The sequence below is a fragment of the Perca flavescens genome, chromosome 15, assembly GCF_004354835.1.
Source record: "Perca flavescens isolate YP-PL-M2 chromosome 15, PFLA_1.0, whole genome shotgun sequence".
Classification (NCBI taxonomy): Eukaryota; Metazoa; Chordata; class Actinopteri; order Perciformes; family Percidae; genus Perca; species Perca flavescens.
In genome coordinates, this window is record NC_041345.1 from 24,837,398 (window position 1) to 24,859,951 (window position 22,554).

A 22,554-nucleotide genomic window follows, 5' to 3' on the forward strand; every position below is an offset into this window, starting at 1 on the left:
CTACCTGTCTCCAGCAGTAAGAGCTCCCAGTTTCTCCTCTCCAGGTTGCGGGGGAGAAGGGTCATCCAGGATCCTCTGGATCTGGTGCTCGATCTCCCTGGGTGACAGCAGCCGGCCTGCCGTGTACACCCACAGGCGGAAAAAGCGACCCTTGTGGTACACTGCCACAAACTCGCTGTCCTGCCAGTGCTGGAGCACATCTGCGAAGAAAAGGAGGATTGTTCCACTGGCAGATCAGTCATTTCCATCATCTGCTTCATTTTCTCCGACAAGGACACATTTTCACGAAGCCTGTTTTCCAATGTAAGTAAGTAAAGTTTATTTATGTAGCACTTCTCGCAGACAGAATACTGTACATTAAAACAAAGCACAACAAATCACAATAAATTGTAGTAAAACACAAAGTAATACAGTCAACAATGTGGCTAAATGAAATAAAAAGATGCGTCTTTAGCTGCTTTTTAAAGATTCCAACAGATGCAGTCACTCTTAAACCATGCAGTAAAGCGTTCCACAGTCTAGGAGAGATTGTTTCAAAAGCTCTGTCAGCTTTAGTGTTCAGTTTAGTGTGGAGGACAGCCAGTAAGCCTCGATCTGAGGATCTCAAAGATCAGCTGACAACATAAGGGTGCAGCAACTCACTAATGTAGGCGCACACACACACACACACACACACACACACACACACACACACACACACACACACACACACACACACACACACACACACACACACACACACACACACACACACACACACACACACACACACACACACACACACACACACACACACACACACACACACACACCTTCCGGGACTGCTCTGTTGTCGCCAGAAAGTCTGGATATCCCCTTTTTATGGCCGGCTGTTTGTGTTGGAATTCTAAACTCCGGTGGATTTCTGAGGACTATGGTTAACTGCTCCTCAGATCTCTGCAGGGTAAATCCAGACAGCTAGCTAGACTATCTGTCCAATCTGAGTTTTCTGTTGCATGACTAAAAAGCAACCTTTGAACGTAAACATGTTCCACCAAAACAAGTTCCTTCCCAAGACTATTTTACAGCGGCACCGGGGGTCTGTCAGGTCCAAAGACGATTGTGATTGGTTTAAAGAAATGTCAATAAATCAGAGCACGTTCTTCTCCTATCCCGGAATGCTGTGTGGACTAGCCAGACCCTCCTCCGCAGCGCTGTGGAGGAAGGTCTGGCAATGACAGACTAGCCGGTGATTACAAGAATCTTGAACTGGATCCTGAATTTAACCGGTAGCCAGTGCAAAGAGGCCAAGATAGGTTGTAATGTGACATGACCTCCCTGACCTTGTCAGCAGCCTAGATCTAAAGTCACACCAAGATTTCTGTAAGATGACATACACAGAATTCCATTTAATACACATTAAATATGCAAGCTGCAGTAGGTGTGCTATGGGAGCTGCTGTACGTGTTCATGTGTGTGTACATGTGCGTGTGTGTGTGTGTGCATTACCAGTCTCGACTCCAGGTGTGCGTGTTGTGTTGAACATCCTCTCACACTGGGCTGCACACAGAGGGATGACAGTGCCTGGAACACGACTCTGACACAAAAAGACACACATATTTATTATTAGTATTGTAAGACTCTCGTTGGCAGCAGAGCAGACAGTTGTTTAAGCGGTTACGTTTTTGCCATTTCTTATAACGTTAAATGAAAAGTATCAATATATATTCCCTTTTTGATGGATGCTTTAGAATGTAAATTCGATTGCATTCATGCCAATAAAGCATGTTGAAATTGAATCTCTGTCAGTCTGTAATTCAAATACCTCGAGAATTTTCTGCCATTTTGCATTGTGTTCTAATCAGTTTTTTCGCTGCTCCTCCTACAAATTTTGAGCAATATTCTTTTATGTGACAATATTTTCTCTTTGCTCTGTGGACGTGTGTGTGTGAGTGAGTGAGAGAGAGAGAAAAAAAAAGGGACAGATAAGTCATATTTCCTCAAGAGATCAGACTTCCAATGGGCTTTTTTGCTCACTTGTAAAAAAAAGAGTCTCCTAACTGACCGTATCCATTGATTTAAGCACTGGAAACCAATAGCCCTTGCTTATAGGGATGTCCGAAACCGATTATTAGTAGTTTACTATTACTATTAATAGTAATCTGTCTATCCCTACTTGCTTACACGCTCTAAATGTTACCACACATCAAGATAGATTAGTTGGATAATAAAGACAGTACAGCTACACCGTCTCGTTCCAGATCCCTTGCAAACATACCATCCTTCCAAACAATTCAAAACATTCTTACCGGTTTGAGTTCCTCCCGGTTGACCTTTCGGCGGTAGAGCATCAGGGCAGTGATGGTGTTGCCTGCCCTGGCCGCTTGCAGCGCTGTCGGGGTCACATACAGAAAGTCCTGGCACACAGAACATTAGGATTTAAAAACAAAAATAGGCTCTCAACAGCTATGCTTTCAAAGACATGAGAATAGATGGAGGAAGTGTGAAAAGTGATACAAGTCTCTAATTAACTGAAAACAAGTAATGAGGGAGGATTGTTATGGGAGTTACAGTAATCACTGAATAGTTTAAAGCTTCCATCATAACTTCCAGATTCCAGCGGGGGCTGCGGACGGTTGTTTGGGACTTGTGACCAAAACCGTAGTGGCATGACTAGGGGAGGCTATGCATCTATAGGTAGCTCTGTGTATTTTGGTTGCTTTTGTACTTTTTAAACATAAGTATTTTTCATGTCACAGAAATCACAGAGTGAATATTCGGTCTGACTCTGTTTTGGAAGTTATTATGTTGTTGTTGTTGTTGTTGTTGTCTTGGGGTAGTGCTCTGCACAGATCTGCCCGGCCACCTGCTCTTATCCCAGCTGTGTAAAGCTGAACGCGCTGCCGGCACGGAAGTCCATTGGGATCGCCGGTAGATAACTTAAAAGGTTCACAAAATGCAACCGAAAATCATATATGGCGGAGAAAAAGTGCACCCTTAGGCACACAGAGAAAGCCTGTAAGCAGCGCTTTTTCCATTAGCCATTGCACGTTTCTGCAACAATCTAGAATTAATAAATTCTAATAGAGGCACGCACCTGTATAAACTGGGCAGTGTAGCAGCAATCTAACAGCACTGTACTTCCTTATTGTTGCTCTACAAATGTAGGCTAATCTATTGTCTACATTTAGATGACGACAATAAGGAAGTACAGGTGGTTTTAGTGAGGGATGAAGGACAGCAATAAGGAAAGACGACAAGAAAGAACAGCAAAAAAAAAAAAAAAAAAAAAAAAAAAAAAAGATGCTTTCATCCATTTTAAAAAGGAACACGCCGACTTATTGGGAATTTAGCTTATTCACCGTAACCCCCAGAGTAAGACAAGTCGATACACACCCTTCTCATCTCCGTGCGTGCTGTAACGCTGTCTGACGGTTCCAGCATTAGCTTAGCCTAGCACAGATCCTGCAGGTAACTGGTTCCAACGAGCCTACTGCTCCGAATTGTGACAAAAGTGACAAAATAACACCAACATGTTCCTATTTACATGTTGTGATTTGTAAGTCTGGCGTGTACAAAAACAACGTAACATGAGACACAGCCATCTTCTAACAGTAAGCAAACCGGGAACTATATTCTCAGACAGGCTTGCTGCGAGCATATCACTCCGCCCAAGTACTATATTCTTCCGCCTGAGAATATAGTTCCCGGTTTGTTTACAGTTAGAAGATGGCTGTGTCTCATGTTACGTTGTTTTTTTGTACACGCCAGACTCTATAAAACCACAACATGTAAATAGGAACATGTTGGCGTTATTTTGTCACTTATTCGGAGCAGTAGGATTACTGGAACCATTCACCTGCATGTTCTGTGCTGGCCTGATGCTGCTGGAGCCGTCTGACAGCCTTACAGCACGCACAGAGATGAGAAGGGTATTTATCAACTTGTCTAACTCTGGGGGTTACGGTGAATAAGCTAAATTCCCAATAAGTGTTCCTTTAACTTAACTAAGCTTTAAGACTGAAAATGCAGCTGGTTACCATGCCATAGTAGTTACTGTTGACCATAATGGGACCTCGGCTCCTCAAGTAAATGTATTCCTCCCACCAGTCGCTCACCTGGAACCACAACAGGACAAGTTTTTCACTCTTAACAAAACAATGCCCTTCCTGTACACTTGAGAACTGGTACTTTTTAGGGATTGTTTAAAGTATCAAATATCAAATCACTGATTATGGAGCAAGTTAAGGGGCTGGGTATTAGGCAGAATGTGGACAACTGTAGACAAAAGAAAAATGTCAGAAAAATAGATTACTTTCATTATCAATCGTTGTGCCATTTTATTTTCATGATTAAAAAAATAAATAAATAAATCACTTTGTCTATGAAAAAGTCACAGTCACAGTCCAGATTCAAAGATATTCAGTTTGCTACAATAACAGACTGAGAAAACTAGAAGATATCCACATTTAAGAAGCTTACTTTGGAGAATTAGGTGCATCCTGATAAAAAAAAAAAAAAAATGTATTAAAGCCTTCCACTGTTAAAATAGCTGCCGAACAATTTCATGTTGATCCACTAATTCATCATTCGACTAATGGTTTCAGCTCAAGTGTGTGACTGAGTACACTTACATAGTTGGTGGCCCACAGAGCTTTGAGTTTCAGGTAGCGTTGCAGACGGTTCCCCAGGTTAGACTCAAACTGATTGGCCATTTCAGTCATCCGCTTATACCCTGGATCAGTCAACAGGGGGCGCACCGACTCCAGGTACTGAGAGAGAGAGAGCGAAAGTTAACATCAGAGTCAAAGTTAACATCAGAAGAGAAGCTGGTAGTTCTCCTAGGAGAAGGGAGGGCAGCCCCACTGGCAGCTAAATGTATCTGCCTGCCACAGTCTGAGGGACTCACCACTATAAGATTGTACAAAACTGTTAAGTATTACATTGTGTTATGAAATTGTTTTGTAATGTAGTATGTTTATGACACCTACTGTATGTATTTAATATGCATTTTTCTGTAAACCTATGCAGAGAGAGAGAGAGAGAGAGAGAGAGAGAGAGAGAGAGAGAGAGAGAGAGAGAGAGAGAGAGAGAGAGCAAATCTGGTTCTGAAATCATCATCAATTTCTGATCTGCCATTTCATTTCTTCATTTAGACCAGAGATCTTCAACACGGGGTACTAAGAGTTACTTCAGGGGGACCACCAAATTCTTATAAGTTGTTCATTACAGAAAAATACTTCACACATTTATAACATGAGACAGGTGCGTCGGAGAGGGATAAGTAAGTCAAAAGTTACAAAGAAACTCCTGCACACTGTCTAACTCCCTATCTCTGCTTCTCATCATAGAAAGCTTACATTTAGGGAGGGAGTCACGGCAACCCCCCTCCCTATAGACCTTTTCACAGATGTAAAACAAACAAACAAACAAACAAACAAACAAACATTCTAAATGGACCCAAGTTGATTTCCTGTTGCTGTATATGTGAATGGCATCAACTGACAGGAATTTAACAAGGGGCCAGGTTGTTGTCTACGCTGTTATATTTAGACTGCCGGGGGACTTCCTTTGACACACTGAGCTCCTCTCTCCTCTCTTTTCATCTGTGGGCAAATGCTTGTTATTAACTTAGCTCTGGGGAGCTTGTTCCCCGGAGCCCTTATGCTTTCTCCCCCCACAGATTTTTCCATGGATTAGGGTGGCACCTAAATCATGGTTGCAGCTGTCGCCGTGGTCCTGCTACACCCTTGTATGCCCTGCAGAGCCCTGCTATGCCACGCAGTGCCCTGCTAACTCTTGTTATGATTTGATACTATAAATAAAAATGAATTGAAAAAAATAAATGCATTAGTAGGCAATGTTTCGGTACTAGAAAATTAATTAAGGGAATTTCTTTTCAAAAATTAAAACCAACAAATTAGCAAATGTAAATCAGCCTATTTGTGAAAAAAAACATTTATACTATAATATAACATTTATACAATATATGTAGTAGGGGTGGTCCATGTTGAAGACCCCTGATTTAGACCATTAATTATTATACACTATAAATGTAGATACTGTATACAAGTGTGTGCCCATGAATATGTTTTAGCATGTGTGTTCGCTCACCCTGCTCAGTGTTTCTTTGATGGCAGGAACAGGCAAGATGGGCAGAGAGGTTTGATAGCTGTACAGCAGAGGCTTCCTGCTTGATAACAACCTCAGCAGAGTCTGAGAGAAACAGAGAAAGACAGGAGGTTTGTGACATTTTTAGAAACACTTGTATATATGTTCACAATTTCAACATACTGTACTGGGATTAAAAGCAAGATGTTAGATACAATGCTGTTACAATAACCGCTAAACAAAACACAATTTTGTGCCCACAAACCAAAACAACATCTGCAGAGCAGCCAGTTTTTCAATTTAACAAAAGAAGAAAAAAGAAGCAGTGATTATTATCATATCAGTGTCTCAAGCATTGGAAAAGCTAAAGCAGATAATAGCAGGGCACGAGAGTGCGACCAATTTGGTCGCAAATGCGACCAAAATTTGTAAGGGTGCGACTAAGATTTTTCCCAGGTCGCACCGGTGCACCTAACGTCCTCACATCCGCTGCCTCTCCACTAACGAAGCGATGTCGTTTATATGGATATGGTTTAATGTTGCGTTACATGACCCGTTCCTTCTGGAAAGCCGTGCCTGTGTTTGGATCTCTCCTCCGCGCAGCCCCGCCCCCATTCACTCACACACAGCAACATGGAGAGACACAGCGCCGCTGGTCCCAACTCCCGACATTAGTCTACAGTTTTGTTATTAACCCAGCTGTATATTGTTAAGTATGAGAGGGAAACCTTTATTGGTACCAGTGTTTCCGCTGGTAACTCCGTTACGGGAAAGGGAAGTTTGGGGTCCCCTGTTGGCCGCCACAACGGCTAAGATGGATGGATGGATGGAAAAACACATTAGAAGTTATTAAATGCAACTAACTTCAGTTGGTTGAGTAATAGCGTTTGAGGCAGGCAAGATGGGCCTGCTGGATCATAGTTCATACAAATGCAGACGGAGGTTTGTGACATTTTTAGAAACAGACATTTCATAGCCGACACAAAGGCGGTTACAATGTAAACAAAACACGCCCCAAACTAATGAGTCAGCCGTCACTCTCTGAGTATCTCTCTCTCTCTCTGAGTATCTCGCTCTCTGAGTATCTCTCTCTCTCTGAGTATCTCTCTCTCTCTGAGTATCTCTCTCTCTCTGAGTATCTCTGAGTCTCTCTCTCTGAGTATCTCTGAGTCTCTCTCTCTCTGAGTATCTCTGAGTCTCTCTCTCTCTGAGTATCTCTGAGTCTCTCTCTCTGAGTATCTCTCTCTCTCTCTCTCTCTCTCTCTCTGAGTATCTCTCTGAGTATCTCGCTCTCTCTGAGTATCTCGCTCTCTCTGAGTATCTCGCTCTCTCTGAGTATCTCGCTCTCTCTGAGTATCTCTCTCTGAGTCTCTCTCTCTCTCTCGGAGTATCTCTCTCTCTGAGTATCTCTATCTCTCTCTCTGAGTATCTCTCTCTCTGAGTATCTCTCTCTCCGAGTATCTCTCTCTCCGAGTATCTCTCTCTCCGAGTATCTCTCTCTCCGAGTATCTCTCTCTCCCTCCGAGTATCTCTCTCTCTCTCCGAGTATCTCTCTCTCCGAGTATCTCTCTCTCCCTCCGAGTATCTCTCTCTCTCTCCGAGTATCTCTCTCCGAGTATCTCTCTCTCTCTCCGAGTATCTCTCTCTCTGAGTATCTCTCTCTCTCTCCGAGTATCTCTCTCTCTCTCCGAGTATCTCTCTCTCTCTCCGAGTATCTCTCTCTCTCTCTCTCGTTGCAGCTGTATATTTTCAAACTGGTAAAGGAAACCCTGTCTTTGCATTTTATTTTAATCACAATCTGTTTTAATAAAAGAGCTTGTGAAAAGTAGCTTTGACTTAAAACTGAACATTTAGCCCCCTTTGTAAAAAAATACAGAGCTATATATCGTGTATCGCCATTCGGCATTACGGCGATGCGAGGAAAAATTTGGGTGCACCTAAATTTTGTGCTGGTGCACCTAAATAAAAAAAGTTAGGCGCACCAGTGCAACCAAGGCAAAAAGTTAGTGTGGAGCCCTGAATAAATAACACTCAAACACTTTTAGACGCTTATTGACTTAAGAGACATTTGAAAATGTACATAGTTTTTTTTAAAAGCTGGCAGTGTCCTTAAACAGCAATGTGACACAGATAAAATGACAGTTTTGCCAGTGTCCATTTTTCTTTCATCTAGTCATATACAGTGTTGCTTTTACTTCACATTGCAGGTACCACACCCACACTACTAAAGAATGACTCAGTTTTATGTGCTCAGAAGTAATCTGTTTACATTAGTCATTCCTTTTTCCGCTTGTATGTTCCTAGTATTTGACGGACTGGAATTTGAAGGGAAGCTTTCACTTTTAGTTGGCATAGTGAACAATTATGCGTTTCCCACTTCCTATCTGCATCCATCACAGCATCAATGGCATATGAATGCCAGAGAAGCAGATGGCAATCGTAATTCCCAAAAACTTAAGAGAATGTAACTTTGAGAAGATCACAAAATACAATTACCACTAAACAAAACAATTGTGTGTCCACGAACCAAAAACATCTGCAGAGCAGCCACAGGGTGGAGCTGTGATAACAAGTAGAAGCATGGCTTACCACCCAGACTTTGGTGGTGTTGGAAACTCTGCCGTGCTGCTCGAACATCCACTGGTGGTAGGAGAGAAGCAGTTTGAGGCAGAACCTGAGCGCGAGGATGAGGGAGAGCCACAGCAGAGTGCTAAAGACCAGCACAGACAGCATGGTCTGCTTCTCGGCACTAAGACTGGACAGAAGGAGGGAGACAGAACAATTACTGGCTATGTAAATACGACAGCATGTCTGTCAGTACTAACATTTTCAGCACATCCGGAGACATTTTTTGATTTGACCTGGAGATTAAACCAGGAGCAACATAATCAAACAAAACACAATCGAAAAAACACATCGTTTTCCAACTGAAGGTAGCTAGAGTTAAACTAATTGTCAGGCACAAGAGGTACAATTGTGGGATGTTAAGCTCATGTGAAGTACAAAAACACTAAGAATTAAAACAGAAGTAGGTTACAGAATTCATTAGCTTATGACAAGATAAAATGCACCTGTAAATAGATCTGTAAATATCCTGTTAAACAGATTTTAAATGCCACAGATATTACTGTAATCTGTCCAAATTTATGCACCTATACAGCCAGCAGACAATTTACAATACACGCGATAACACAAACTGGTGCAGGGACAGCAATCGGTTATGGTAATGAATGCAACTTATAATGTATATTTAATGATTTAGTAAGAAGTAAGAATTAAGTAAGAATAACCCCGTTTTCTTGTTAACTAGTGCTATCGCAGTGGGAGGGGTGGAAAAAAAGAAGAAGCTTAAAGCAGAGGTTTTGAAGTGAAAGTAACAGCTGGTATTCAGAATACAGCATGTGAGGAAACAAGTAAATGCTACGACAGTGCAACAGCAACATCTGCTGGACCAATGAGGAAGAGATTTTTTTTTTTTTTTTTTTTTCCACTTTCAGAATCACACAAAGCAGGAAAAAGAAAACAAATGTAGAAACCGGAGTATAAAACAAAGTGGTTTGAATAGCAGAACAAAATGAGACGCAAAAAAATATTCAGATAAATGCATTTAGAATGTATTCGGTTAGGGACGATCAATATATATCGATATCGTGACATGAAACTACATAATACATCGTCTTAGCTTTTGGATTTTGTAATATCGATTATATGGTGTGGTGTTTTCCGGTCTTGGTGTTCTCCAATAAGGACATAAAAGTTATTGAGAATCATTTAAGTGATGAGTTACAAAATATAAGTGAATGGCTGATAGAGAACAAACTGTCTTTGCATCTGGGGAAAACTGAATCCATTTTATTTGGTTCTAAAATAAGGTTGAGTAGGACTCCTGAGCTTAACATTTCTTTGGGTGGTATCCAGATTGAAGCAAAAAAATTGTGTTATATTTGGGATGTGATTTAGACTGTTCTGTGAGTGGAGAAAGTATGGGTCAAAAGGTTATCAAAAAAGTGAACCAAAGAATTTAATTTCTGGCTCGTAAGACTCAGTTTCTAAATAAATAAACTTTAAAAATGTTGGCAAATGCTTTAATTCAGCCACACTTCGATTATGCCTGTACTACATGGTACAGTAGCACACCCAAGAGGATAAAAGTTCAACTTCAAAGGGCACAGAATAAATTAGTCAGATTGATTTTAAATCTTAAAGAGATCATGTTGGCTCTTCTGAACTTAAGAAATTAAAATGAGTTGTAATGATAGTTGAAACTAAGATTAACAAGAAAGATTTTGTATAAGAATGAGCCAAGGTATTTTAAAGATTATTTTAAGCTTATTAGAAACTCTCATAGCTACTCAACTAGAGGTAGTGCCACAGACAATCTGTGTAGATTTAAGACCTGTTCTGGGCAAAATACTTTTTTGTACATGGCAGCAATGGAATGGAACAAACTCGCAGTTGAGATTAAGTTAAGCCAGTCAGTCGTTGTTTTAATCGAGCATGTGGTGAATGGTTGTTAAATGCTAATTAGATTTGATTTTTATGTAGTCTTAAATGACTATTATTATAGTGTATATATTTGTATTTATTTTGTATTTGGATGTGGTTGAGTATACACAAGGTACCTTTTAGTCCTCTGTAGCTTGCCTGGACATCTTTATCAGACTACAACGAGGACCACAATGGAAATACGTTTGTAACTTTCTTGGGTTATCTTCGACAGTTCTGTTAAATGTGCAGTCACTGTGATGGCATCTTGTTATGCATTTATCTTTGTTACTGTCTAATAAATCAAATAAAAAAAAGAAATTCCTGGTTTTAAAGGCTGCATTACAGTAAAGTGATGTCATTTTACCAGACTGTTCTAGCTGTTCCATCATTTGCCTTTACCCACCCAAGTCATTATATCCACATTATTGATTATTCATCGAAAATCGAATCGTAAAAAATATTTTGTCAAAAGCACCAATAGTCAACCCGACAATATTGTCACTACATCGACATTATTGGTCAATAATATCCTGATATCTGATTTTCTCCATATTGCCCAGCCCTATGTTAGGCATTAGATTTTCCTTTTATAGTGGCAAGGTTATATATCCATAAACAGAAGCCACCAGCAAGCTAATATTGATTTAGATACGGAAAGTCGCATTTAGTTCTCACCCTGGCCACTATGCCTTAGGGAGACGCTACAGGTCTATCAGAACACCAACCACCAGACTAAATCAACAGTTTCTTTCCAAAGGCCATACAGACACATAATGACTCTGTTCCCCTATTTTTCACATTATTATTATTTTTACAATTCATTTTACTGATCTATGCAATATTATAATATTGTATTATAACTTAGAACTGTGCAATATATTTATTACCACAACTACCTGCCCTTGTTTTTTGATGAATGTTGGCTGTTGAATGAATGTTCTTATGTCATAGATGGATGTCAGTGTTTCCCCTAGCTTTATAAAAGATTTAGGTTGCCGTATTTGAAGGGGGGTTTAGAGGTCGTCACTCAAGAAAAGCTTTTTCAATTTAACAAAAGAAGAAAAAAGAATCAGTGATTATTATCATATCCGGGTCTCAAGCACTGGAAAAGCTAGAGCAGATAATAAATAAATAAATAAATAAAAATAAATAAATACAAAAAAAAAATCTAAAGTTGGCAGTGTCCTTAATCAGCAATGGGACACAGATACAATGTTTAGAGTCTGCATTACCTCCATCCTGACCATTTTTCTTTCATCTAGTCATATACAGTGTTGTTTATACTTCACATTTGAGAAGGATTATCATCAAGGTGGAATGTAGCCGGTGTGTGTGCGAGGTAGAGATTGAGTCAGCGGTGTTGTAAGTATCTAAAGCTACAGTTAGTAAATAGACTGGTAGGAAAGTAGGGGAGAGTTCAAGTGCAGGTACCACACCCACACTACTAAAGAATGACTCCGTTTTATGTGCTCAGAAGTAATCTCTGTTTACATTAGTCATTCCTTGTTCCGCTTGTATGTTCCTAGTATTTGACAGACTGAACTTTGAAGGGAAGCTTTCACTTTTAGCTGGCAGCACTTCTAAGTATAACTCAACCAATACTGTATTAATAATAAATACATTCTTTTATACGGATATATTTTTTCAAATATGTGCAGATGTTTTTTTGTTTTTTTTCCATTTTCTTTAGTGACCAAGATAAGTGGGACATTTTACAGTGGAAAAATAAACTCGCTAGTGCTCTCTGGTGGACAAACTGCAATTTCTGGTTACTTTTTGGCAATATATCCGTTAGACAATAACAATGTGATGATATACAAATGTTAGACAACAACATGTGATGATAAACGTATGTCAGACAATAACAATGAGATGATATACATATGATACAATAGAAAGAGTGAACAATTATGCGTTTCCCATTTCCTATCTGCATCCATCACAGCATCATGGCACATGAATGCCAGAGAAGCAGATGGCAATCGTAACTGCAAAAAAAGATTTAGAATGTAACTTTGAGAACTTTACAAAATATCAAAACAATCAGCCAGTTATTAAGGTTTGAAATTATATAATAGGAATATGAGAACCTTAAAGTCGTAATTTCTATAGACAGAACATTAGTCATCCTTGTTAAATTCAGATTCATGCATTTGTCATAGTTCCTTGTGTACTTACATACAAAGAAAATGAAAAAAGACAACACTCATACAGACGTGCGTAAGAATATGTAGACTCAAATTAAAATCAACTCTAAACTGGAGTTATGAAGTTGCCGCTAGATAATACCAAGATACTGCTGTAGACATTACCACTCCCAGCTGATTGTAAACAGGCTCTCACACGCAATGTGTGCCACAGAAGAATGACATTAAAATGCATGAATCACCAACTTGTTATCCTCCATCTACAGAAGGTACATATAGAGGTTCCTGTGTTTCTGTCAAGGTTATTATAGTTTTGACTTTTTGTTTTCAAATTCAGTTTTCATTGGTTTTCAAAGCGGGTTTGCTAGTTTAGTTTACATTTTTTTTAAATGCTTAGTTTTAGGTTTAGTTTTTATTAGTTTTAGTCTTTTTTGTAATATGGGTTATTTGTCGGGGACAAAATAAAGAAGTATTGTGTTATAATAACTCAACAAAAACATACAATTTTAGAAATATGCATTCAACAATAACACTGGTACATTAAATGTACATATGATGATGAGCACAAATATGTAAACAGTCTACACAAGACGCTGCAGTAAGTGCAAAAAGTGTTAGTAACTGTGCCAGGAAAAAACCTAAATAGCCAACGGACTAAAGAAGACCGACATCAAGAGGTGTTTTGAACTTTTTGAAGTCAATTGACTCACACAGTTGTGTAGACATCCCAGTATCAACACACATATTAACCCACGTTACCTCCCGCTTTTGGCGTTCCTGCGTATTTACTAACCAGCAGCTATCGGGTCGCCGGTGAAAGCCCTCTTGTAGTGTTCTGTCCTACGGTTGTCTCCGTCATGCTGCCGGGTCCTGTACCCATACATCCATGTCCTGTACCCATACATCCATGTCCTGTACCCATACATCCATGTCCTGTACCCATACATCCATGTCCTGTACCCATACATCCATGGCCTGTACCCATACATCCATGGCCTGTACCCATACATCCATGGCCTGTACCCATACATCCATGTCCTGTACCCATACATCCATGCCCTGTACCCATACATCCATGCCCTGTACCCATACATCCACGCCCTGTACCCATACATCCACGGGGTTAGCTCCTGTTTTGGGGGAAGGGGGCTTTGCATTCTCCTTGCCCTGTCACTGCTAGTTAAGGTAAGCCTCCTTGTGTGCGCTTTTCAAATGTACTTTCAAATTCGTGGGATTTTTCCCTTTAATAGATTGTCCACATATTTTACCACCTTCCATTGTGAGGCACTTGCTTTTATCTGACACAGTCATAATCAAACAGGACTCTACCACTTTCTTCCGACTTTCGGTACCACCATGATGCCAGGTGAGGGCATGCATGGGCGAGGGGCCCGGACATGTTGTGTTCAATTTGACGTGGAATGTCGGAATTTCTGGGTTCCCAGTTGGAAACTATAGGTCTACGGCATAGACTGAATAAAAGGGGTCTATGGTCGGAAATGTCAACTCTGAAAGATATAACATTTTGTCTGTGAAAGACATTGATAAAGACGAAAACTAAGGACATTTACTCAATAATTTTATTTAGTTTTGCAAACAGACATTACAGTTTTAGTTTAGTTATCATTTTTTGGTAATGCCTCGTTTTTATTTTTATTTCAGTTAACGACAATGTTTTTTCCCCACCTAGTTTTTGTTATTTTGTTTGTTTTCGTTAACGATTATAACCTTGGTTTCTGTGTACCTTAGTGGCAGGTGTTGCTGTATCTTGGTGATGAGCCCCATGCTGGGATCCGAGCGCATGTACATGGTGGCCAGGATCGCTATGACGACAAAGAGCCATGAGGAAGGGCTGGCAGGGTACACTCCCTTGATCACCCTGTTCTGTTGACAAAAGAAGAAACAAAAAGGCGGCATTGGGATCAGTGAAACATTTCTACTCTTAAAACGAGCAAAACAACAGAACAGAGGTTCCTTTTATTCCTTTTAGAAACAATGGGTAGGTTCTTCCAGTCCAGAGTGAACATCTGAAAAACTGATGCTCCCTTTACATTTCCCCCCACGTGGATTTAACGTTTTGTCCAAAACATAGGACAACATGACATACATGTTCTGTAGCCACTTGATCCGACATTGTTGTTTATTATTGACTCAATTCTTCAAACCCAAGATGTTTTACCAGCTGTGCCATTTCCTCAAATACCGTACATTCCCTGAAAGGTAAACATGGCCCAATGGTATCTTTATAACCTTTCAAATCTTGACTGGAAAGTTTTCTGTGTGGGTTTGAACAACGTCTGGCCTCACAACTAAGGGTGACCGAAATTAAGTCACAATCTCGAAAATGGAATCGTCGATGCTGCCACGCCCCCACGTCATGTCCGGTCGTCAAGCAGCCACCCAAGCCCCCCAGGAACAAAGTCATGTCTTAATGCAACAATGGCCTTAGCGGATTTGGAGAATCATGACACCCCTACTCACAACATTCACTTGCATGTAGAGATGGCCCGATACCACTTTTTTGCTTCCTGATACCGATTCCGATAACTGAACTTGCGTATCGGCCGATACAGAGTACCGATCCGATACCAGTGCGTCATATATTTTATTATGTTTTAACAGCTGTATACTACTATCCCTGTATGGATGTGATTTCTATCTCTATCGTCTGTCTGGCTCAGGTTAAACGCTTTGTGAAACATGAACATACACAAACAATGAATGCCACAGAACTTTCTTTTATTCTCCAGTTTGACAGTCAGTTATGACAGAAAAAGAACATAAATAAACTACTTTAATGTAGATTTTCTTTAAGGCTTTATTACGTGGTATCAGATCGGTGCATAAACTCCAGTACTTCCCGATACCGATACCAGCGTTTTAGGCAGAACATCTCTACTTGCATGGACTGGCAGGATAAGTAAAAGAGAGAGAGAGAGACTTCTTTTGTGTGTTGCGTTTTTGAGCGCAACGCACACACTCTATGTCAGGGGTGTCAAACTCATTTTTAATAAGGGCCACACTGGAAAGAGAGAATCACACCAAGGGTCAGACATGTAAAGTTTAGTGACGTGCTTTTGTTACTGCATGTCACTTTTTTTTTTTTTTTTTTTTTTACACTTTGGTAGCTTTTTTCCTCATTTTTGTTCCGATTTTTTTGTGGCTTTCTCAGACATTTGTCATCTTTTTGTAAATGTGTTGCTTTTTCCGACATTTGTGCACGCTTTTTGCCGCATTTGTTGACATGAAGCCCTATAAAAGTCATCAAAAGAGTTTCTTAGCCATCATAGAATTTAGCAAATTAAGCAAAACAATGATTTAAATTATTATTATTTTTTTCTTTTTAAACAACCTGTTTCACAGCCTGAATATGAAAACTCTGCTTCTGGGGGAGTCTCAGAGTTGCCAAATCTGCCAAATTCTGCTTTGAATTGCAGGTAATTTCAGTTTAAAAAACACTTTCCTGGGTTTTTGGTTTGGCGCACAACTAGGAGGGCCAAAATTTATTGTGAACCTAAATTGATATACGGGCCGAATCAAAATCTGCAACGGGCCGCATTTGGCCCGCGGGCCTTGAGTTTGACACGTGTGCTCTATGTCTATGTCATCCCAGCAGGGGCAAAATTGCATGTCAGTACATGTTAGGAAAGGCTCTTTATTGCCAACCTATACAGATGGGAATGTACTCCCTCCCTGTAGTAAGGCTTTCTACGTTTAGCTCGCTTTTGCGCACAAATTACACCCCTACACACCTTCTCCGGAGGTGTAAGGATAGCAAGTTGTTCTATGTTGCACAGACTTTAAAAATTCTCTGTGGCAATTTGTGGTTTTTGACTATGCAAATAAAAGTAAGGCTTAGGGTTGTGCAATAAATCAAATTTACATTGTGATTTTGGCTCCGAACGACCACAAAAACAATGTATTCGAGAACAGCGGTTATTTTACACATTATGTTTTGCAAGTAAACCCTTGTCTTTAGAACGATAGGCACTGTCCCGAAGGCTAAACTCTCTCAGCCAATAGTCAGCGAGGTCCTGTTTGTGGTAGTGGTGCACGATATATCGGCCGCCGATATAATATCGGCCGATATGGTCATTTTTTTACACATTGGTATCGTTCCGATGTCAAAATAGGGCCGATGTGAATCATTCCTGTGTATTTGACGTGTGTAGGCTTAGATGTGAGTGTGTGAGAATTTAGATTTAAATCTGACCTGTGGAAGGCAGGATTACGCTTAACCGCATCTATCCTGCTGAAATCAGAAGAAGAAGAAGAAGTGTGGGCGGGGACGTTGGTTTTCTGCGAAGTGAGACACTGGAAACTTTAGTAGACCACCGGCTCTCGGTGGGCGGGGGAAGAGATGAATGTTCGAAGTGGGCAGCGGCGGCGACCGAAGTGGGCAGTGGCGGCGACCGCCGGAGTGGGCAGCGGCGTTGGCCGAAGTGGGCAGCGGCGGCGGCGATCATGGGGGGACATTCTCAGCGGTGAAACGCAAACGGGGGCTGGACCTAGCTAGGTGGAAAGCTAACGCTAGCCAGCCACCTGTTCCATCAATCCTGTTTGCAAGTGTCTGCTCATTAGACAACAAACTGGAGTGCATCCAACTTAAACGAAACTCCAATCGCGAGTTCCGAGACTGCTGTGTTTTTCTTGTTGTGGAAACATGTCGTCGGGTAACAGTGGAGATTTTGTTAACACGGACTTGTGCAGAAATTAGCTGCTTGTATCCATCTAAAAGCTAACTGCTGGGGAAGTTTGTGACTAGTAAATGCCGACCGTTCTACATTTCACGCAAATTTACAACTGTGTTTATAATCTGCTACATGTAGCTATTGCACACACACGTAAAGTTCAGCTAATGCATACTAGTATTAGCGCTTGGTTGACTGTAAACACCTGTTTTGTATGTCGTTTTAATATATTTTAAATGTGTAACCATTACAGCCACGGTGAAATGTTGTTTCGTGTATATGGTTGAAATGACAATAAAACACATTTGGGTTGAGTTGAATGCTGCCTCACTGTCGGTCTGTAGGTGGATGTGGCTTGGGAGTAGAGTCTAAGCAGCGAAGCAAGTGCATTCTGGGATTTGGTGTCTTTCATCCATATGAGCAAAAAACACATTTTATGGCTTATCTCTGCCTAGAAGGTACCAATTTCTATAATTTCAAGGATTAGGCCTAACCTTTAAGTACTTGGCAGTTACTGTACTTCCAGTTCAGACTGCAAAAGCCAGTGTCTGTTCAGTCCAGTTTTTTCTGGCTCCATTTTCACATTTTACCTCTTTCAATACTTTTGGCTTTGGCCATTTAAGGCCTACTACTGTACTACTACTGTTAAAGTTTTGAACTGTTGTACAATGTTCACAGAATACAGTGACTTGGTCTCAAGTGAGTTAGATGTTTATTGTGAATACTCAGGGTTGGCCTATTCATAGTGTGAATTCAGGACACACTTGTATCCTTTTAAAAATGTATTTTTATATAAATATTTAGATTTTCTTCTGAAAATCTGATGACAGTCATATTTTGCACACAGGTAAAGGTGCCCAATATCAGTGATTTCTGAAAATGAATCACAAAAGTAAAAAAAATGCCTTTTGGAAAATAGTTCCTTATTTGATTATCATAAAAAATGTGTTCTATACAGAGATATCGACATCGGTAAATATCGGTATCGGCCATAACAGCAATATTAATATCGGTTATCGGTATCGGCCACAATTTTCACATCTGTGCATCACTAGTTTGTGGTATCTGGTGGCATTTAACAATCAGCGGGGGTGACGATGAGGGGGGAGAGAAGCAGCGTTTGGTGAGCAAGAAGGGGAGAGCAAATTCCGTTGTAACCATTTCTTAAAGTTCAATACATTTCCAAAAGCCAACTAGTAATTGGGTTTAATAACCGTGAATTCATATGGCAAAGCAGCCCGAGTCTTACAGTACTTACCAAATATCCATATTAAAATAATTAAATTTCTAATAGCTTAAATCTTCTGTTAACAAATGCCATTGTGTCTGAGATAGAAGTAGCAATATGTTTCTATGTGTCGGGTTAACCAACAAACAAAAATGCAATGTGCATCACAGACAGCTGTTTTAAGTTTAATTTGTCCTTTTACCTAATCATGTCTGGGCACCATGACTCAGTATAACCCCTCGCTACCCATTACCCCCCATTTCCACCAAGCGCGTCTGCACTGTACTCCGGAGGCGCCGCAAAAAAACACCGCAACCAATCACGGCTTACATGAAGCGGCTCGCCGCTCCGCTAAAGATACGCGCCAGGTCTATTTTCACGTGAGCAGAGGGGCGTTCAGACAGCTGGGCAGGAAGTGAAACAGCGAGAGCCAAAAGACACCCCCCTCCCCCACAATATGGTAAACGACTCCTCTACAACACCACGGACGACAAGAGATTCATCTTTGAGGTAGAAAAACATAATAGACATCAGATCCTGTTTATGAGGACAAGGCCAGAAAAGAGAAGGCATGGAGTTTAATGACAGGAGTGCTTGGAGTGGAAGGTAGATACTAGCTCAATAAACCGGTCATTGTTCTTTCAAGTGCTTGAAGAGACAAAATCTGTGAGTAGGGCAGGCAAGACAATCTGCTTGTGAGACGCTCCCGGTGTGGAATGGCGCGTGGCGGAGGACAGAACTAGGCCGGTCACGATAACAAATTTTGCTGGACGATAAATTGTCTCAGAAATTATTGCGATAAACGATAATATTGTCATCGAGAGACCATTTGCATCTAATATAATGATAATGGCATAATAATGCAGGTACACCTTTTCAAAGATCAATATACTTTTATTTCTAAAGAATATTTAACACTGGAACTGGAAGACATTTTAAATATCCACAATATGTCTTTGATCTCCTTTAGTATGTCGTCTTTCACGCTGATGTACAGTTGTGGGATTGCCGTTTGTGACACGCAAGTTCTCAGACTACAGACTCTGTACTACATTTTACAATTATTTAACACTAAATATTAAATTTAAATAATATATAATCAATACATTAAATCTATCTGTATGGCTATATGCCACGTGGCCAGTAAATGTACCAAAATAGTTCTGTTTTTCAGTCTTCATTTTGGCGAAGGTGCGGCTTCTGCTCCTCTTCAGGTCGGAGCTTCGTGGGGGCGGACACACACACACACACACACACACACACACACACACACACACACACACACACACACACACACACACACACACACACACACACACACACACACACACACACACACACACACACACACACACACACACACACACACACACACACACACACACACACACACACACACACACACACACGTGCATTGTCGGACACATGCAGCCACTTTCCTGAAACCGCTTGCGAGACTGACGAGTCCAGCGGCGTGTATGTCCGAGCCTAGTACCCTATATGTATCTAGTACCCTATATGTATGTCCGAGCCCGTCTCCACCCCCTCCACCTGCAGGTTGTCAGTTGCGTGGTTTGGAATGAAAGGGAGAAAACGGGACGCCGAGTAACACGGCGGATATCGCTCATATACTTTTTTTTCGACGGCGCCTTAACTGCAAAGTGCTGCGGGAAACCCTGCTCCAACTCTCAACTAGCGTTTTTCTGTCTCTCTCTCTCAGCCTGGAGTCCCGCCCACACAAAGACCATGCGACTGACAAGAGGGTTCACTCCTCGTTACGCTCAGGAACCGAGAGTGTTCCTCCAGTCTCTCTGGTAGAGAGAGACGAGGAAAACAAACAAACAAACATGCAAATGGAAATTATCGCGGCCGGAAAAATTATCGAGCTCATTTTTTTTTATCGTGCGATAACTCGATTTATTGACTATCGCGACAGGCCTAGACAGAACACACCCTAACCACAGGGGGTTACTGAACTTACTGGCTCAGTTTAAACCTAATTAGCAATCATCAAATCTTACTAACGTCTACACTAAAAAGTGGTCAAATTAAACAAAAGATACAGAAATTTCTGACGACAGCATAAATATTAAATGTAAGGACAAGAACCGCACACAAACACAGACACAGCGATTTCCCATCATCCTCACCCTCAGGCGGCTGACTCGTTTCTTCCAGGATCGTACTCCCGACAGGTAGATCTGGTTCAGGGCCTGATAGGACAGCTGCAGGTCAATCCCCTCTGGCGTTATGGTAAACTGGAACGCCACTGCCTGGTGGGCCTCAGCCATCGCTATGGAAACACAAGTGAACAAAAACTTAAACACCAATATCACTCAATTATGAATCGTTTGTTAGTTAAGACAGCAATGTCTACATTCAATTCATCTGCGTCGGGCCGAACAACGCGTCGGGCCGAACAACGCCTCTAAGCGGTGATATAATGACAACATATGACAGCCTGTTGCTTTTATGATGGTCACCAAGTAGAGCAATATAAAAGTTATAGTCACATGTTCACAATAAAATGGGCCCTTCTGGGTTGGCTGGCTGGCTGCACAACAGCATTTAATAACCCTCTTAATAATTAGTTTTATGCCATAACCAGTCTATGAGAGCTAGATTTCTAAGCCAGCAGGCAGCTGAGTGTTGTTGCTGTCTCTGTTGTATAAATGCTCTGTGTGACAATACGAGAGTAATTTAATGTGTCAGTGGAATGTTGTCTCGCTGAATCATGCTGCAGCACCATGGATACAGGGTGAAAGCTGCTCATGCTATGTTTGTTTATACAGCAGGTTTAATTAGAAGACATACAACTTCAACCAAATATTGAAAAATAAAGCTCTTTCATTTCTTAGTTATCATTTTAAACAAAACCTGTATCACGTATCCAGGAAAAATCAGGTGTTCTACATTCAGTATGAATATGTCCTTAGAATTCTGATTGGCAGTTGGTTCATCAAGGTTGTCATGACAAATTCCTGCACTTTTATCGTGCAAGTGAAGCGGATTCTTCCATTAGGAGAGTGAATGTACTTTGTAGAGGTAAAAGGATCAAACTTGCATTCCTCTGTGTGAAAAATACTGTTCAGCTCAGGAAACGCAGTGCTAAATGCAGTCAATATACTATAGAGTACTGCCTGGACAGTCAGTTGTTGAGCAACCATTGGCGTCAGTCTGACATTATGAATTATTTAATACTTATGAGCTACTTGCTGTGGAATCAAACTGGCAGCGAAACAAGATGGGGAGTGTAAGTCACTAATTGGTAACAAGATGCACACGCATGGCTAGGATATAGACTATCGTTTTTAAAACGCTGCACTATGTCAATGAATGTACGTCCATTTCATCGGTTAACAAGTTACGCCGTCAACAGGACAGCAGAGGTCAACTCCGTTTCAGTACAGTGCGAGGAGAAATCCCTAAATAAATTTAAACCAAATATGTACTGTATGTATCTGTGCTTCCCTCCTGAAGAGATTTAAAACGTGATTCAAGCCATTCTTAGCTTCGCAAGTTGTTATTTTTCCACAACACCCGGACATCCAAAAGTCTTAAAACCAATGCTTGAAGAGCAAAGGCTTTCATATGTGCTCTTGATGACAAGCTAGGAATAGGCCTTTTTCACAAAAACATGTCACAGTAGGAAAAGCATCCATTTCAGGGTCCTGGTATAGTGCATGCTGACTCAACGTCACACCGGCTACGGCTTACTGATATACTTGAACAAAATGAAATGGAGCCATTGAGTTGTTTGGTAGGGCTGGGTACGGAATTCAATACTTTTTAAGCACCGACCGAATTGCCTTTAAAAGAATAGAGTATCAAAAAATGCCTCGTCCTTCAATACCCAATTTCAATACCTAAGGAGTAAATCTCATCAGCATTAGTGAGCCAATAAGCATGT

The 22,554-nt window shown here is 40.8% G+C and overlaps 1 protein-coding gene across 1 annotated transcript in view; it reads right to left on the reverse strand.

Annotated features, from left to right (window-relative positions):
- Positions 1 to 22,554, reverse strand: part of cpt1a2b (carnitine palmitoyltransferase 1A2b) — a 71,688-nt gene that overhangs the window by 42,747 nt on the left and 6,387 nt on the right. The window contains exons 2-10 of the mRNA XM_028598689.1: positions 20,795 to 20,937; positions 14,470 to 14,609; positions 8,680 to 8,845; positions 6,094 to 6,195; positions 4,614 to 4,751; positions 4,020 to 4,097; positions 2,289 to 2,396; positions 1,489 to 1,576; positions 5 to 200 (exon numbers count right to left, since the gene is read on the reverse strand). Of these exons, the coding sequence (XP_028454490.1) occupies positions 5 to 200; positions 1,489 to 1,576; positions 2,289 to 2,396; positions 4,020 to 4,097; positions 4,614 to 4,751; positions 6,094 to 6,195; positions 8,680 to 8,845; positions 14,470 to 14,609; positions 20,795 to 20,935 (1,157 nt within the window). The 5' untranslated portion in view covers positions 20,936 to 20,937. The remainder of the gene's footprint in view (positions 1 to 4; positions 201 to 1,488; positions 1,577 to 2,288; positions 2,397 to 4,019; positions 4,098 to 4,613; positions 4,752 to 6,093; positions 6,196 to 8,679; positions 8,846 to 14,469; positions 14,610 to 20,794; positions 20,938 to 22,554) is intronic.